At 36.0% G+C, this 17,576-nt stretch overlaps 1 protein-coding gene across 2 annotated transcripts in view; it reads right to left on the bottom strand.

Annotated features, from left to right (window-relative positions):
• MARCHF6 (membrane associated ring-CH-type finger 6) overlaps positions 1–17,576 on the bottom strand; it is a 45,905-nt gene that overhangs the window by 15,177 nt on the left and 13,152 nt on the right. For both annotated transcript variants that reach the window (XM_005153364.3, XM_031052862.2), the window contains exons 4-15: positions 16,833–16,976; positions 14,772–14,844; positions 11,288–11,456; positions 9,637–9,829; positions 9,266–9,327; positions 7,281–7,313; positions 6,200–6,251; positions 3,025–3,083; positions 2,341–2,421; positions 1,205–1,273; positions 1,004–1,078; positions 140–274 (exon numbers count right to left, since the gene is read on the bottom strand). In XM_005153364.3, the coding sequence (XP_005153421.1) occupies positions 140–274; positions 1,004–1,078; positions 1,205–1,273; positions 2,341–2,421; positions 3,025–3,083; positions 6,200–6,251; positions 7,281–7,313; positions 9,266–9,327; positions 9,637–9,829; positions 11,288–11,456; positions 14,772–14,844; positions 16,833–16,976 (1,145 nt within the window). The remainder of the gene's footprint in view (positions 1–139; positions 275–1,003; positions 1,079–1,204; positions 1,274–2,340; positions 2,422–3,024; positions 3,084–6,199; positions 6,252–7,280; positions 7,314–9,265; positions 9,328–9,636; positions 9,830–11,287; positions 11,457–14,771; positions 14,845–16,832; positions 16,977–17,576) is intronic.

The raw sequence follows: 17,576 nt of genomic DNA, 5'->3' as shown, positions 1-17,576 counted from the left end.
GACCCTTTTTAGATAAGGTTGAAATCCAATATACAGACAAAACACAGTAGCAGCAATACCCATATACAAAATATTTAACCAAAAGTTCAACATCCAAGGTTCTCTGTGTTCCATACCAATCTTATTCTTATAGACTTACCTCTCTCAATAAAAGGATGAAGGATGCAAAATAAAAGACGTAAACCATCCCAACTAACCAGTGCAGAAACATTGTGGTACCTGGGGCAGACTGAAAGCTCAATTCTCTATCTTTCAAAGTGGCATCAAACATCTCCTAGAAGATAAGTAGTAAACAAATATGAATAAACTTTGGCAGACTTCCACAGTTACTCATTTTGTTTCCCCTAGTTCATACAGACTACTAGGCATTTAATTTAAATGTCTGCCTTGTTTTAACACAGAAATAACTGTAACATTTAATTAGGAAAAAAAAGAGGGAATAATTTACAATTAAAATAGCAAATAAAGATCAAGTTCTGATCAATTTCTTTCTTCTGACAGAAAGAAGTAAACTCAAACACTAACATATACTACAGAAGTTATAAACCAGTTCAAACAAAGTGGCACTGTGGTGGAAGCAAATACTTATTCCCCTAAGTAAAATTCTATTTCAACTAAGACCAAAAGAAATTCCTTTTCTCCATTTCTAATTAATCACAGAAAAGCTGTCCTTCTCAATTCAAAGTAAACATAGCACCTATCTTGTTCAAAACAGAAAGAGATTGGATAGCTATTAACATATGAAGTCATTACCATTTCCCATAAGATGGCTACATAAACAAGTTTATTCAGTACACAAGTTTGCATTTGTATTTAGTAACATAAAGGAAAACAAAATTAGCATTTAGCAGTAACTAAAAATCTCTTCCCTTTTGGAAAGACTATGTTCATAAAAAGAGAATAGTTTTGTTAAGCTCTTTAACAACTCTGTTCTCAACAAAACTTTTCCATTAAATATAAACACTGTTAAAAAAGATTTCATCCCATTTATTTCCATTCTTACCAAAGAGCATATATCCAGCCACCAGCCACAGATGAGAGGAAACACACCAATTTCAACCACTACTAACAAGGAAACCTTTAGGAAAAAAAGAGAAAAAAAAACCATCTCACTAGTTTAACACAAATTGCTAAGACAATTATAATATAAGCTTAAATTGGGAGGATTTTTTGCTACACACACACACAAGAGAAACAGGATTACCTTGACAACAATATAGCAAACTCCTAATAAACGACGTGATCGCTGGAACTTAACAAGAGCTGCCAAACCCTGAACAGTTTTGTCAAGAAAATAATGCTGAAGAATACTGTATAACATAGTTTGATTAACATGAAACACTGTATTATGTGGCTTTTATAAACAGAATATTTTATAAAAGACAGCTCTGAAAGAGGAAGTATGTATTTTATCAGGGTTCTATTTTCAAAATTGCCCATGACTCTGGAAGTCACAATCTGATGCACTGGATAACTCCCCTCAACATCCATCTAAAATAAACAAACAAAAATACTAGCACCCTTCTTAAATTAAGCATCCAAAACTTCGCTCAAGAAATAAACAGCTGCCTTTGAATATGTCTGCCATGAGTAAGCATGTTTCAAAACTGAAGGCCTATCTTAAATGGTAGCTTTCCTTTTTATTCAGTCTGAAACAAATTCACAGCTTTTCCAAGAAGAGCTGGATGCACACATACTTAGAGGACTTGGTTTGTTTTCTTTTAGGAAGTAAACCAGAGACACGCCATCAACTGTTTTACCACATTTGCACTGGACATTGTTATAGTGTGGTGTAAAGTCGATGTCAGCTTTTCTTAAACAGAAAACTGCTAACAAATGTTTATTCTGATTTTGGGGTAGTTCCTTTAAAAACATACAGCTCAAATGCAGACTTTTTACTTGCGATCAAATCCTTCTAGCTTTCAGGACTCTGCCCTTTCTTAATTTTCTCTGTAATATCACCTGAAAGAAGTCCATGCTGCAAACTCTCAGTGGTTCAGAGACATGAAAGAGAAACTAGAACAATCTGCACTCTAAGCATCTGACAGGATCAAAAAGATGTGAATAAGTTTCCCATCATACCTTACATGTTTTCATAAGCCCATTTATCTTTCTGCTGAAAGTATGTAGCCACAGCAATAGTGTAAAGATCGTGAGAGGAAAACCTAATGACTCTACCCTCCTCAGACAGAAGAGATCTTTTCTTCTTATTTAATCGAAATAGCAGAACAAAATAGTAAACTGACTGCATCTATATCACGTCTGTGCCTCCTCAAAATACAGCTAGAAAATTTATTTACATGTAAAATCTAAACCAGGTAACTACTGACAAAAGGATACATGGCAAACAATTAAAGTCACTGCTAACAGAACATATCCGACTATAGTTGTAATCAGGCCTTCAAAGTGAGATGCTTGAACCTGGAGGGGAAGGAAAAAAAGGGAACATTTATCAGTCTCTTAAGAGATTACACCTCCTTCTTATGTAATGAAGATAAATCCCAAATCTCAACTCTTCCAAGAAGAATGCCATTTTTCTTTAGTTCTAACACATTTTAATAATGTACTACTTTTTTTGGTATCACCAAAAATAGAAAATGTCTATATTTTGTGGAAAAGCCTGACAACTACTTTCTTCAAACATGAAACAACCTCTATATATGAAACAAAAAGTGTCACCTTATGACATTAGCTTTTGCTACCTAGTATCATCAACTATGAAAATTACTCAGTACACAGATTAAAAATATACACGGGGAGCAAAAGACCCTTAATCCTCCTCAAAACATATGCATTTTTTTGTAAAAGGAAATGTCACTTGGAATGTATATAATGGAGGAAGTGGGAAAGACTGAGAGAACATTTTTAATCACAGATTAAAAAACGTATGAGGAGAAAAAATGAGACACACTCCAGGTGACTTTTGTAATCACAAGTGTAAGTGGAAGGATGCTGTAAACATATCGTGACTAAATAAACAGTGGCAGGTTTTTTTTCATTTTGACACTATAAACCAGTACTTACGTATTCTTCAAAGCCCAGGCCAACAATGGAGAAGTGACCAATATGGTATGGACAAAATGCTGTATAATACAAGTGGAAAGAAAGCAGAATAAAGAAGACCATGAAACAGAGCCTTATTTACAGGATGTGTAATGTAACATGGCAATTATTCCATTTCTCATCCATTTTGGGAAAACTATTGAAAAAAAATTACTTTCTGTGCAAATATTTGGAAGTATTATATAATATTAGAAAACATAATCAGATCAGAATTCACATTGTAAGACTATAAACAATACAAAACTACACAGAAAAAGATGACAGTCTTTCAGGTTTTTATTCATCTTGCTGTGTGCAAATTAATTCAATTTCTCAGTCTTATGTACTAGGCTGGTATGGGTCCCACAGACTGCTGTAGGAGCCTGCTCTGTATATTTACTCTTTCCCATGCACTAAAAGCCTTAAGTAGCCATTTAGGATCAGATGGGACTTGATTTAGCAAGGTTTCAGTTTTAGTGCTTCTTAAGAATACTGTAAAATATATAAGCCCTGCAGAAATCTGCAAAGAGAAGATGATGGGGAAAAGACAATGCTCCAGTGAAGGGATGAGGAGTAACTGAGAAGTCTTTACTGGGAATTAACATACTAAGGACAGTCATCCTCCCTGAGAGCTCACTCCTGCCAGTTTGAGGGTCTCAGGAGAAATGAATAAAAAAAACCCACAGCACTTTCCCCATTTTTGGACACCTGTGTATTTACAACAGGATCAAGCAGTTATTTTCTTTCTCTTTGTGGTCTTCTAACCAAGCCATGGAGGACTACAGAATACAAGACTGCTTTCCTGCAGGAGTCAGTAATGAAGTAAAGGGCTGCAGTAACTGCAAGCTTTTATGTTCACCTATATTGGCTTCACTGTATCATGATAATCAACTCTGGGCACTTCTGCAGACTAAACACACCCTCAAATGAAAAGCCTGATGATTTTTGCTTTCCTCCTAATTTCCATATGACTGATACATTAAAAAAAACAAAACAACCCAAACCATAGGAAAAGACTGAAGAGGACATGTATTACTCCAGTCAGTTTTCAGGAAGTGTTAATTTATGCCCCTTTCAGAGGAATCAACAGTTACCAGGAACAGCAAAAATATAAAAGATAAAGGGAGGACTTGAGCTCTGTTTCTGCCTCATAAGAACAAGAAAAAGTAAGGAGGGGAAAAAAAAAATCAGAATCCTATAGACATAGGACTCATTTTATCCTTTTGACAGTGTTTTATGAGATTATAGTGCACAATTTACAAAGTTGTTTAAGTAACTTTTTTTAAGTCAGAATTTCTAATAGATCGCTTTTAGAAAAGCGTGAAGAAGTACAAACTCCTCTGAGCACTAAAGGGAGCTACAGAAAATATGAATTAAGTCAAATTTAATTAACTTGTCCAAGAGAACATCATAGGAGAATTTCCGGACTGGCAATTAAGGTTTCAAATGCTTTCCTTCCATCTTATCTTCTAGAAAATACCTCCTACGACATCTAAACTCACTAGGACCATAATTAAAATTAAGAGATTTGACAGCTGTAAATTAGACAATATTACTTAATAAGAAAGATACTAAAAATAGGCTTGAGAGGCACATATTAAATTTCCAGGTCTCCTGCTCGCTTGCTTGGGAAAGTCATTCCACTTCTCTACCTGTTAGTTTCCCTTTTGTTAAAGCACACTTATTGTTGCTGAAAGCACATCTATATAACAACTTCATTAATTATTCTTGTTACTAATTTAATTTAAATGAAGAATTCAGAAATTTCTTAGCTATTATCTACTTCTTAAAAAAGCCTGCATTTTTTAGTAGCTAAAAACCTAATTAACTTGTGAGAACTACAGATTTAAACAGACTAAGTATCAGAAATAATTCAAGTATTTTCCAATTCTAATTAGAACAGTTACAGTTTCTTGTGAATTAAATATACATAATATTTTTTATTTTCTTGATCAGCTGATTCATTTAAATAACAAGATGCTCAAATCACTGGTTCAGTACATGAGCTTTACTCTGCTTATTTCTTATCTACAGTATGGCTTCAGTTTTTAAAGTTCAAACTCTTCTTCCAAGAAAGACCACTGAAAAAAACAGTGCAACACTGTCAATGTATAAAATGCTCCATCTTGCTACGACTATGCTATTGCTTCTACACACGTTTCTGTCAAATTAACAACACTAACAAGGCTCAAGCACCATAATCCAAAAGCTTCTGCTGCGGAAGAGGTAAAATTGAGGCACAGGGAAGAGCTGTTATTCTCTCATGTTACTCAACAGGTGTCAGGTACCAATAAAAAAGCATTTCTAAATTTGTTACCTCCCTTTCTCCAGTAAAACCAGAGTGGAAATACAAATTTACCCTACATATCAGCAGTAAATATGAAATAGGAATTCCAGAAACTTTCAAGGGGGAGCTTACTACTATATACAAGGCATATTATCCTAAGGCAGCTATATTATCCTTTTAGGGTTCAAATGATTGAGAAATATACACCTATGGTTTGGGGATTTATATACACACACACATATGTGTCTTTGGGAAGGAGAAAGCAAAATAAAATAAAATACAGGACTGATTAGAATTTACTATTTACTAAAATTAATCCAACTTATATGAACTAAAGAAAGTTGTTCCATAGTAATTTTTGACGCAAAATGGAAATATATTTGATTCTCTATAGAGTCAGCTACATTCTTACACACCCTGCTCCCTCCCAGTTTGAGCTGCAAAAAATTAATTCTTGATGGAAAAAAATGGATTCTTGATGGAAAAACAGATTTAACTATATCTAGCAAAAAAATCGCAAGGAGAAAAAAAAAAAATTCTGGCCATTCCTAAAAGTACTTCACTTGCTCACTAAATTAAATTCCAGGAGTTTCCTCCTTTAATTTAATAGTATTCAAATATTATTTTCCATGCTTTGGTTGATATCGTTAAGCTTTTGGCAAATTTCCTATTTTAAACCTATTCACTTAAAGGAATTAAAATCAAAAAACTAGAAGCAACAAAGACTTATTATTCATATTCCCAGCTTGTTTGCAGTTCCAGTTTTAGATGTCACAACTTTATCTATTCTGAAAGAATAGCTTTAAAATCAACCTGCATTATTGCTACAGAGAAGGATCTTTATAAAACTCAAGGGCAAATGATACTTACCAAACACAAGTATGAACAATGTATTTAAAGATACCACCCAAAAAACATGTTCCTGCAAGGGGTATGGGAGAAGGAGGGAGGAAGATGACAGTTAGTATCAGTCATTTAAGTACACAACTTTACTCTTGTATCTAAACTTCTTTCAACTGCCTATTATTACCAGAAATTGCACATCGCTTGTCAGAGCCAAAAAATTCACTCTAACACAAAGACCAAAACATGCAGGACAGATTACAAATGCATCTGTTCACATTCATAGGCATTTATCTAGATGAGAGTACTCACATTTGCTTTAATACTCTTATGTTTTGAAAGTAAGCTTTTATTTTAAAATCTATATGAATAGTTCCACCCTTAAAAACAATTACATTAAATATATGTAATTGCTTTATAAATGAGAAAATGTTAATGTTTAAAAAATAGAATAAAATTGATAGTAATATAAATTAAAATAATATTCAAGAAGGAAAATATTCTAGGAAGGAATAAAAAAACCCCAAATCAAACGAAGCCAATTTAAAATCTAATTTATGGTAAAAATTCACTAGTGGTAGTTATGTTGGTATTAGGACAAATCATAGAAGTCTGAATGAGGACACTATTTTAACCATAACAAGCAAAACTTGAGGCTAGAACAGATATGTATTTTCAGTGTATGCAAAGGAGTACATGATCCAAAGCTACATATGTCTTTTAAGAATCTCCACTTTTAAACTGCAAGAGGGTAGATTCAGATTGGGTATTAGGAAGAAGATCTTTACTGTGAGGGGGGTGAGGCACTGGCACAGGTTGCCCAGAGAAGCTGCAGCTGCCCCATCCCTGATAGTGTTCAAGGCCAGGTTGGATGGGGCTTTGAGCAACCTGGTCTAGTAGATGATGTCCCCACCTATGGCAAGGGGGTTGGAACTGGATGATCTTTAAAGTCCTTTCCAACCCAAACCATTCTATGATTCTATTCTGAATATGTATTATATAAAAATAGGGATTTCAAATAGAATGATGTAATTTTAAAAACTAGTTTTACTGTAAAAAAATAAAAAAGCCTTCTATAGAAATTCTTGAAATATAGGATTTCACTTACTAAAAAAACTAGAGATCCATCAAGTCCAAGCATCTGGGAAAATAAAAAAGTTATTTTTTTTTATTCATCATGAAAACTAAGCAATGTGCATCTAAAATAAGTCTCATAGAAGCCTCTTTCACACAAACTTTTTAGGTTCAATACAGGCAAAAGTTGTTTTTTTTTAACTGCTCAAACAAGAGAACCAGGACATAAACACTTAAAAGCAAGTTCTCATTCAACACAGTAAACTCAGTTGATCAAAGGCACTGATATACATGTGGAATATCTTAATATATATGTATTTATATGTTGCAGACTATACAGATAATCAATTTATAGGCTATTTCTCTCCAAGACTTTGAAGACTGACAAAGATTTCCTATGTTTAGAACATTTCAGTGACTGAACTGTTATTTAAACACACTTTTAAGCAATATTAAAACATGAGCAACGTTTTTTTTTTCTTCCTAATTGCAAGGTATCAGTTTATGTTGCACTGAGAAAATTCAAAGGTTTGTATTTTATCTTCAATGTACAAAAGCAACTAGTAACAGGTTAATGTTGCTGCACTATGTAATTAAATTTAGAGCAGAAGTGGTCTACAGCTAGAGAAGACAGGAACCAAATTCCATCACACTGCACAGCTGTTATGGGAAGCATCCACAGAATATGCAGAAGTAAAGCATCTATTAAAAAAAACATAACAAAAATCCCTCCTTTCCCTCTACTTTGTGGTTTTCTTACTGTTTCAATACAGACACTTCTACTCCATGATTACTGCTGTGAAGAGCCAGGATCAAGGCTATTTTTTTTTAACCAGGATTTTGCACTAAGTTACACATATTTCACAAAATAAACCAAGGTGCTAGTATTTTCAAAAATTCAGAAAGCTTGCATACTATTTTCACAAGATGAAATAACAGGAGACTCTACCCCACTTCTGATACTAGATGCCAAGTAGATGGCTATTGCCTATGCCAGCATGTAGGATGGGAAATGGTTATGAAGCCAATTTATATTCCTGGAGAGGCATCAAAGTATTTTCAATTAAGAGTACATCAACATTTCCCAGCACATAAACTGGGATCGGAAACATAACGCTTTCATTTTGAGATCTGCAGCAGAATGGTTCAGTAAATCTGAATTATGTATGCCCTTTTTCACTAAAAATCTTTCAAAACAAAGGTTTTTCACTAGATACAAAACAAAGTTGAAGACCTGTCGCTTATGATGAAAAATTTATTTCTACTACATGGCAATCAGGGCAACAATGGTGTCACAGCCTGGGAACACAATGACTACTTTTACAACCGTCTGCCATAGGCACTAGCAAATGATTCTGGTAAAACCTGCTCTATCTACCTTCAGGTAGATTTTGCTGCATGTGGTGAACACTGAATTCAAATGTTGGGTACCTCTAAACCAGCTACAAAAAAGTAGTTCTTGAGTCTCTACACTACTCTATGACTACAGTGTACATTATTTAATGTTTTAATTAAGGGATTTATGATCCATAAACAAAACAGATGCAATGTTATATTAAAATGCTCTGTTTTAAGAAATACATTTGTCTTTTGCAAAAACATAAAGTAAATTTCTTTAGTTTAATGCTTTCATGAATACAAAGATTAAGCATTAATCTACATATAACACAACCTATGTGCTCCTAATCTGGCCTAACAACCTCAATGCAAGCTGCAATTCATTTCTAAACCTGACCAAGCTGAAAACTTCAGAAAAGTCTGTGCTTAAAATAAGTCTTGTTTTAAGCTGCTACTATATTTCAAATCAAAGAAATGCCTTTTGATTAGTTAACAAGTAGCATAATAACATTAGGCTTTTAAATACAATGAGTTTTAAATCACTAAAGCCTCTTGCTGATAGTTTTCACACTACACAATGGTATCAACATTTACCCCAGATGGATTTTAACACAGCAATACTACAAATAATTTCAAGTATGGGTCTTGATTATTCAATTCAAGAAAATGATTCTTACTCACTCGCTCCCAAGTAAGCTCTTCTGCTGCTCGATCCCATTCCAAAGCATTCCAGTTCATGTCATCTGAGGAAACAATGGCCATTTTTGCAGCTGTTAGACTCACCCAAAATAAGATGCAACCACTCCATGCTACGTTTTAAATGAACAAAAAGACTTAAGTGCATAACATTCAACTTATAACTGCTGACAGCTTTTCCACAAGCATATGATTCAACACTCAAAAGAAATATATGAATTTTACAAAAACAAGGGTTAATAATAAGCTGAAGTGGGAATTTTCACAGCTTCCTTGAATTATGACAGTTCTGGTTTTGATGGCTTCATTTGTATTTACAAAGAACTAGAACATTACTGATTTGAGTCACCTGTTACCTTGTGCTCCATTGTTTGCATCTGCTGCATCTTCAACTACAGCATCTTCTTCATCTTCATTATCCTCCTCCTCTTCATCTACTTGCTCTTCTTGAATTTCAGGGTTCTCACCTACAACTGCATTCTCAGCAGCTGGGTTCGCAGGCTGATCCAGCACAGCATTTTCAATGCCTCCATTGACAACAGCCTGAGCCTACAGAAACAGGATTTAATATTCAGTTAAACTGATCAGCCTCATTCCATACGTTTATTCTGTGTACAGAAAAAACTAAGAGTATTTTAAAAAAAATTACTAATGTCTTTTTTTTAGACAAACATTAAATTTGGGACCACTAAACCTTTTCAAAGGGGAAGAGAAACATTCAGACTTCTTCACAGAAAGCTGAGACTGGAGAGAGCCTTTTGGGATCATCTAAGTCAATCCAACCCAAAGAATGGTCAGCTACAGCAGGCGCGTTGGTCCTATTTGCAGTTGGCTTCTGACTATGTCCAGGAGTTGAGACTTTACAACCTCCCCAGCAACCTGTTTCAGTAGTTTATCGCACTCACAGAATAGGAACAAAATCCAACAAAACCCCAATCAAGAAATAAAAACCAACCAGCCAACCAAAAAAAAACCCAGCCCCAAACCAGTATCCAGACTGTTCTGGTTGGTTGGTTTTGTTTGTTTGGGGGCTGTTTGTTTCTTTGTTTGCTTAGGGCTTTTTTGGTCTAAATGAAATTTCCTGTGTTTTGATTTGAGCTTACTGTCTGTTGTCCTGTCACCCAATTCTACCAAGAAGGCATTGGCTCTGCCTTCTTTACATTTTCCTATCAGGCACTTATACACACTGGGAAAGCCTACCCTGGACCTTTTCATCTCCAGGGTGAACAGTTACAGCCTCTCATTGCATGTCAAATGCTCCAGTCCTTCAACTACTTTTGCTGGCTCTTCATAGCATGCACTCCATTACACCCATGCCTCTTGCACAAGGGTGAGCCTAAAACTAGATAGAGCACCCCAGATGTGATATCACCAGTGCCCAGTACAGGGAAGCTCTCTTGATCTTATGAAAGTTATCATTATACTAGAAAAATGGTAATTCAAGGATAATCCAAGACAGTCATCAAGCTGAGGACCTCCATCTCTGTCCTTAAAAACCCCAACATTTATTAAAAAAGAAAAAACTCTAATTTAATTTCCTCCCTATCACATATTGCCTATCTCTGCTGCTGCCCAAGAGGGTCCTGTAAGCAGTAAAGGGGTGCTGCATGTGTGTTGGGAGATCGGGGGAGGGCAAAGAAGCTTCAGCTTCAGAAGTTCCAGAAACACCTCCAACTGCTTTTAAAACAATGAATTGTTACCTCATGAGCTGCATCTTCTGATTGTGGCTGACAGCTCAGCTTTACAAAATTATCTTAAATAGTGTAAAGATACAGACATAAGAATGTAAAAACACTACAGTTGCTTTACAAAAAACATACTGTCCCATCCATTAGAATTTTACAGAATTTCAAAAACGTAACAGTGATATCACCAAGTTTATACAGGAACACAGCTTCAACTTCTACTAATGTACAAAGACACCCTGCAGTAAAATAACATTACTGTTGGGTTCTCAGAATGTATTTATTCACAACAGCACTTAACTACTGAGCAGTTAAGTTCTACCTCATTTTGTTGACCAACACCGTTGAGTGGCTGCTGCTGATTTTGTTCCAACCACTGTGGTGCTCCTCCATGGACAATCTGTTCACGTAACCAAACAAGGCTGATGAATGCACACAGAGTGCACGTTACCACAAAACAGCCCTGCAAACAGTCAGCCAGCAAGTTCTCCCTGTTAAAGAAAGAAAAAAATCCCAAACCAAAACATTAATGACAAATATATTTTGCTAATTTAGTAAATTTAACTAACATTGTAACTACCAGAAATATAAACTCCTAGTTCAAATCAACAAATAAACTGGCAGTTGTGCAAAAAAAGATTTGTTTATTTATATGTCACAGAATCATAGAATAGTTAGGGTTGGAAAGGACCTTAAGATCATCTAGTTCCAACCCCTCTGCCATGGGCACGGACACCTCACGCTAAACCATATCACCCAAGGCTCTGTCCAACCTGGCATTGAACACTACCAGGGATAGAGCATTCACAACTTCCCTGGGCAACCTATTCCAGTGCCTCACCACCCTAACAGTAAAGAACTTCTTCCTTATATCCAATCTAAACTTCCCTTGTTTAAGTTTGAACCCATTACCCCTTGTCCTATCACTAGAGTCCCTAATGAAGAGTCCCTCACCAGCATTCCTGTAGGCCCCCTTCAGATACTGGAAGGCTGCTATGAGGTCTCCACGCAGCCTTCTCTTCTCCAGGATGAACAGCCCCAACTTTCTCAGCCTGTCTTCATACGGGAGGTGCTCCAGCCCCCTGAACATCCTCGTGGCCCTCTTCTGGACTTGTTCTAACAGTTCCATGTCCTTTCTATGCTGAGAACACCAGAACTGCACACAATACTCCAAGTGGGGTCTCACGAGAGCAGAGTAGAGGGGCAGGATCACATCCTTTGACCGCTCCTCTTGATGCAGCCCAGGATACAGTTGGCTTTCTGGGCTGCAAGCACACACTGAAGCCGGCTCATGTTCATTTTCTCATCGACCAACACCCCCAAGTCCTTCTCCTCAGGGCTGCTCTGAATCTCTTCTCTGTCCAACCTGTAGCTGTGCCTGGGATTGCTCCCACCCAGCTCTAGGACCTTGCACTTGGCATGGTTAAACTTCATGAGGTTGCCATCAGCCCACCTCACAAGCAAGTCAAGGTCCCTCTGGATGGCATTCCTTCCCTCCAGCGTATCAACTGAACCACACAGCTTGGTGTCATCGGCAAACTTGCTGAGGGCACACTCAATTCCATTGTCCATGTCACCGACAAAGATATTAAACAAGACCGGTCCCAACACCGATCCCCGAGGGACACCACTCGTTACTGGTCTCCAGCTGGACACTGAACCATTGACTACAACTCTTTGCGTGTGCCCATCCAGCCAGTTCTTTATCCACCGAGTGGTCCACCTATCAAATTGATGTCTCTCCAATTTAGAGACAAGGATGTCGTGTGGGACAGTGTAGAATGCTTTGCATGAGTCCAGGTAGATGACATCAACTGCTCTGCCCCTGTCCATCAGTTCCATAGCCCCATTACAGAAGGCCACCAAATTGGTCAGGCAGGATTTTCCCCTAGTAAAGCCATGCTGGCTGTCACCCAGCACCTTCCTGTTTTTCATGTGCCTTAGCAGGCCTTCCAGGAGAATGTGCTCCAAGATTTTACCAGGCACAGAGATGAGACTGACTGGTCTACATTATTGGTCAAGATGTAATTTTTAATTGATTTTGAGAAATCTGTGCAAAGCAAGTTTCTTTTAGGAAGGCTGTATATACCTGCACATAAATGGTTTTAATGCCAAGATAAACACTGATTTGGAACAGATTTTATTTTCCTCTGGTTTGGTTTGTGAAACTACTGTTTAAACATAAATACTCCTGCAAAACAGAATTTGACTCAACATGAAGAAAAGCTTCAAGAACAGTTCAGGAAAAACAAGCTTCAAGAATAGCAAAGGAAATACAATAGTTGCTAAGTAAATGCTACAGTAAAAGGTCCGCTTAAATGGCTAGATGCACAATATCCACTCCACTGAAACACTTAACCTGCTGAGCTACCCTAACCAAAAGAATGGAACTGAAGGGTTTGTCTTCCACAGCTCTATTTCAGGTAGTCTTTACCCTACGTATTATCTCTATACTTCAAAAATCCACATTTATCAAGACATACATAACTGTAAAGCAAAAGTAAAATAAAATGCACTTAGCCAACTGAAACTAGGGTTGCATGCAATGCAAAGGTACTTTAATTGGCTTAATCAACTCTCATCCCTAATTCTAGGTATCCCCTCCCACTTGTTTCCACCCATGCTCTACTCCTTGACTGCAGTGGATTTGCTTAGGGAACTCGCTACAGTATGTTCTTTAAAACTATGCCACCATAGCATTCTGCCACCCCTAGAGAAGTGTTAGTCTAGCTCTCAATACAGCCACACAAACACTTGTGTCTGAACAGCAGAGTGAATACCACAGGGACAGGATGTCTAAAATGAAAAGATGATGCAAGATGCTACTGTCCTTGACTCTATCAAAGAAATGTGTCAAAAAGCACAGCTTCACATGCCATTAAAACCTGACACTAGAGTCCTTTATTTTCTCCCTAGACTGTAAAAAATACAAGAATAGGTGCTCTAGGTTCAGTAGTTTCAGATTCTTCTCAAAAAATCTAAACTTACTTGGGGATAATAGGAAAAACACTGCTACTAATCTCAACCTAGCGTCTTTATTAATAAAAAACAATTAAACATAACATCACCTGACATCTTAAATCAAATAGCTCAAGTGAGATGACTCAGTTGAACCACACAGGACATTCACTTAAAATTTACTTGATTCTACTCAAACAGTTTCAATTTCTCATGTTCAGGATAATAAAAAAAAGTAAGAACCAGCCTGAAACTTCATTATGTTGGTATTTATTGTTTTAAGTAAAACTGATTTATAAAAGGACAAAGATAGACAATATTCAATAGCATATGGTGACTGAATCACTCAAAAGTAAGTGTCAGGTAGAAGGAAACTGAGAAGGAAAAAAAATTTAAAAAATCTCTATCACATAAGAGACCCAGGTGGATAAAAGTAAAAATATGACAAAGCAAACAGAATGTGACATCAATATTATTAGCAATATACATTAATATCCTACTATGTGGCATCTGAGTCACACTGAAGGAAAATAATTTTTTTAAATTGTTAAGTATAATTTTGCAGTGTAAGTTTTCTTGGCTTCAAATACAAATTGTCATTACCTAGGGCCCATTTTGTAAAATCAGCTTTCCACCTCCAAAGATCCTGCAGAATAGAACTTCAAAGTAAAATGACTTCTGCAATACTTTGGCTACATATCTCGTTTTGCAAAGGGTAACGGACAGCTGCTCGCATAAGATGATGGAATAAGCACAACTGGAAGAAAGGGGTGTGATGTTCCAAAGCAAGCATTTTCACAGTAATCTGACTGGAAAAGTTGTTTGTATCGAACTGTTTAGGTACTTACGTTGATAGAATATCTAATGGCAGTGTCAGTAGTGAGCTCACAGAGCCAGTAAACAAGCACTTGTAGATACGACCTGCATGTACAAACAGAAGTGTGGTATAAATTAGATTTTGGTGGGTTTTGTTTTCTTTTTTTGTATAACCGGCTTTCTCATGCACTAATGTAAATCCACTTTGTGTTATCACAACAGCAACAGCATATCACAACCTGCTGGGATTAGGCTGAGGGTATGCACAGATGGATAAATTCCTTTTACTTAACCATATAAGGCATGTACACAATAAAGAAGTGAAATTACCAAAAAATAATGTAGAATTTATCCTACAATGGAATAACTGCATGATGAGCAAGTTAATCTGGAAGACAAATCTTGTTTGGTATGTTTGACAAGTTTTTTATGCTGCACCTTCTTCTTCCAGATACAATGAGAAGAAAATTTCTTATGAAGCCAGTCTCACAAAATTATGTGAACCATATGAGATAAACAGGGAAGGCAAAATATTACATTAAAAAGTATTTACGTATTGCAGAAAAGGAAAGATTACATTACAGGCATTTGAAGTAAGAAGACGAGAATTATACAAAATCAATCCAAGACAGACACTGACAAATTTCAGAAGCAAATAGATTTTTCAAGGTTTGTTAGACTGAAAGAATTTATCACATTGGATATCATCCTGTGCAAATGCGCTACCCTTCACAGTATATTAATTCTTAAAGGAATCCATAAACATGGGTACATACGCAATGTTAGAGACAGAAATTAAGACAAAGTAAAAAAAACCTCCACAAAATAAAATGGTCATTTGTAAATCAAAATCATAGGTAAATTATATTGGTTTATTAAACAAGCCCAAAATGACACTTGTAAAAAAAAAACAACAAACCAACAAAAAAACCCCACCAGAACAAAAGCACACCCCCCACCCCCTTACATACAATGATGTAGGTGGTGACTTCTGGTAACATTTCAGTGTTACTGAAGAGCCAGCATCAGGTTTTCAGACAGATAGGAAACATAACTACCTTAATTAAGCTACTGAATATGATTTTGCTGTCCTTCAGAAGTTTTAGAAAGAAAAATGCACAATATTTGCATTTTGAAAGAAAGTGCTAGAAAATCAAGATTCATCTAAAAACCTAAGGAAGAATTTTCAAGTCTTTTTTAGTGCTAATTCAATTTGTAAATCTTGTTTTCTCAAGCCCTAGAAAAGTTCTTTTTCTTGCACAGGAAGGACAGGCAGCAGAAACAGAATCACTTTTTCATAGCTGCTGCCAGTATTGTGCTATTCCCAAACTAAGTCAGTGCCAGCTACAAATAAAAGCACAGAACATATTGAGAAACTGTCTAGGGAGATGCATTTACTGGCTCAGTGCTGTTTTGTTCAAGGGGTAATTACTGTTTGGAAAAGATGCACTTCCAATCATTTCCTTCACTGATATATCCCTTTTACCTCTTTTCATCTTCTATATATTTTTAGCTTGTTGAAACATCAATAGTTCTCTTTCCATTTGTTTTTGAAAAGTAAATTTCAAACTGAATACTACAGTAATTTAAATACATGTGCTCTTTTTCTACTAAATTACTTTAGTACTCATAGTTCTTTATTTCAGGGTTTTTTTTTTAAGAGGAGCTTTACTAATCAATTTATGTATGACTTTAAAGGGATTTTGGGTTTCATACAGAAAAGTAAAAATAAATACTGCACTTTGATATATAGATAGTTATAAAAACCAGGACAATTCTTCTATCCTATTAAATGGTATAAAACAAAAGCTTCCATGAAATAAGATAACTGAAGAGAGGCATTTTATTGGACTAAGAAGTTTAAAAGCTCTTTTATGCATTTTCTTCTATCTCTTAACACCTTCCTGTGTTGCTCTACTGGCATAAAAGTCAAGCAGCTAGAACTTCCAAGCAATAAATGAGTGAAATAATGTCTTCAAACTTACGTGTTTTTTTTTTTTTAATAAACCAACAATGGTCTCACAAAACTGCTGCAGGAAGCAGCATGTTTTCCTGCCTGTAAAACTATTACAGTACAAAAAATTAATACTTACATGCAGTAAGAGGTACTACTCCCAACCATGCAAAGGCCACAAGTGTATAATGAAACCAGTATCGTATTGCTGTGCCAATACTTGTAACCAGTCCAGCAAAGATGTCTTGGATTGGAAGCCGTGAAGGCATATCTGGGGAATAAACTGTGTAGAAAAGGCACTTATGAAACAGTTCTTCCTTTAAAGAAGCATTTATGTAAAGTTCCTGCCAACTACAAAATGCCTGTATTTGGCAAAAGCTTACTAGAAGAATAAGCACATTTTACAGATTCCCAAGAGACGACCCCAAACAAACAACAGAAAAAACTTCACATGACACATTTGTTACATTGTGTACTGAATGGAATGAGAAAATTAATAAACTCCATGCTAGTTTTTGACTTAGAGAAGTTTTCTTAATAGCTTTATCAACTTTGATTATCTCAAAATAAGCTCAAGACTGCAAGAAAAAGCAGATTCTAAATTCAGCAGCCCTCCTACTCAGCAGTACCTCAAAGATATCCCTGTCTGTTATTCATAAACTTAGTTCAAGGAAAGAATACAAGGAACAACAACAATTAGCAGTTCTGTATACTGACAATCTGTTTGTGTTAGGTAACTTAGATTCCCATTTGCTATCCAACAGCACAAAACAAAACTAAAAAAAAAAGAAAAAAATGGCAAAATGAGAGCACCTCGCTGACAGAAAAAGGGAAAGGAACTGATTATTTACAGACCTTGAAATTTACATAGAATGCCTTTTAC

The sequence above is a fragment of the Melopsittacus undulatus genome, chromosome 1, assembly GCF_012275295.1.
Source record: "Melopsittacus undulatus isolate bMelUnd1 chromosome 1, bMelUnd1.mat.Z, whole genome shotgun sequence".
NCBI lineage: Eukaryota > Metazoa > Chordata > Aves > Psittaciformes > Psittaculidae > Melopsittacus > Melopsittacus undulatus.
This window is presented reverse-complemented; position numbering and strand designations above follow the sequence as displayed.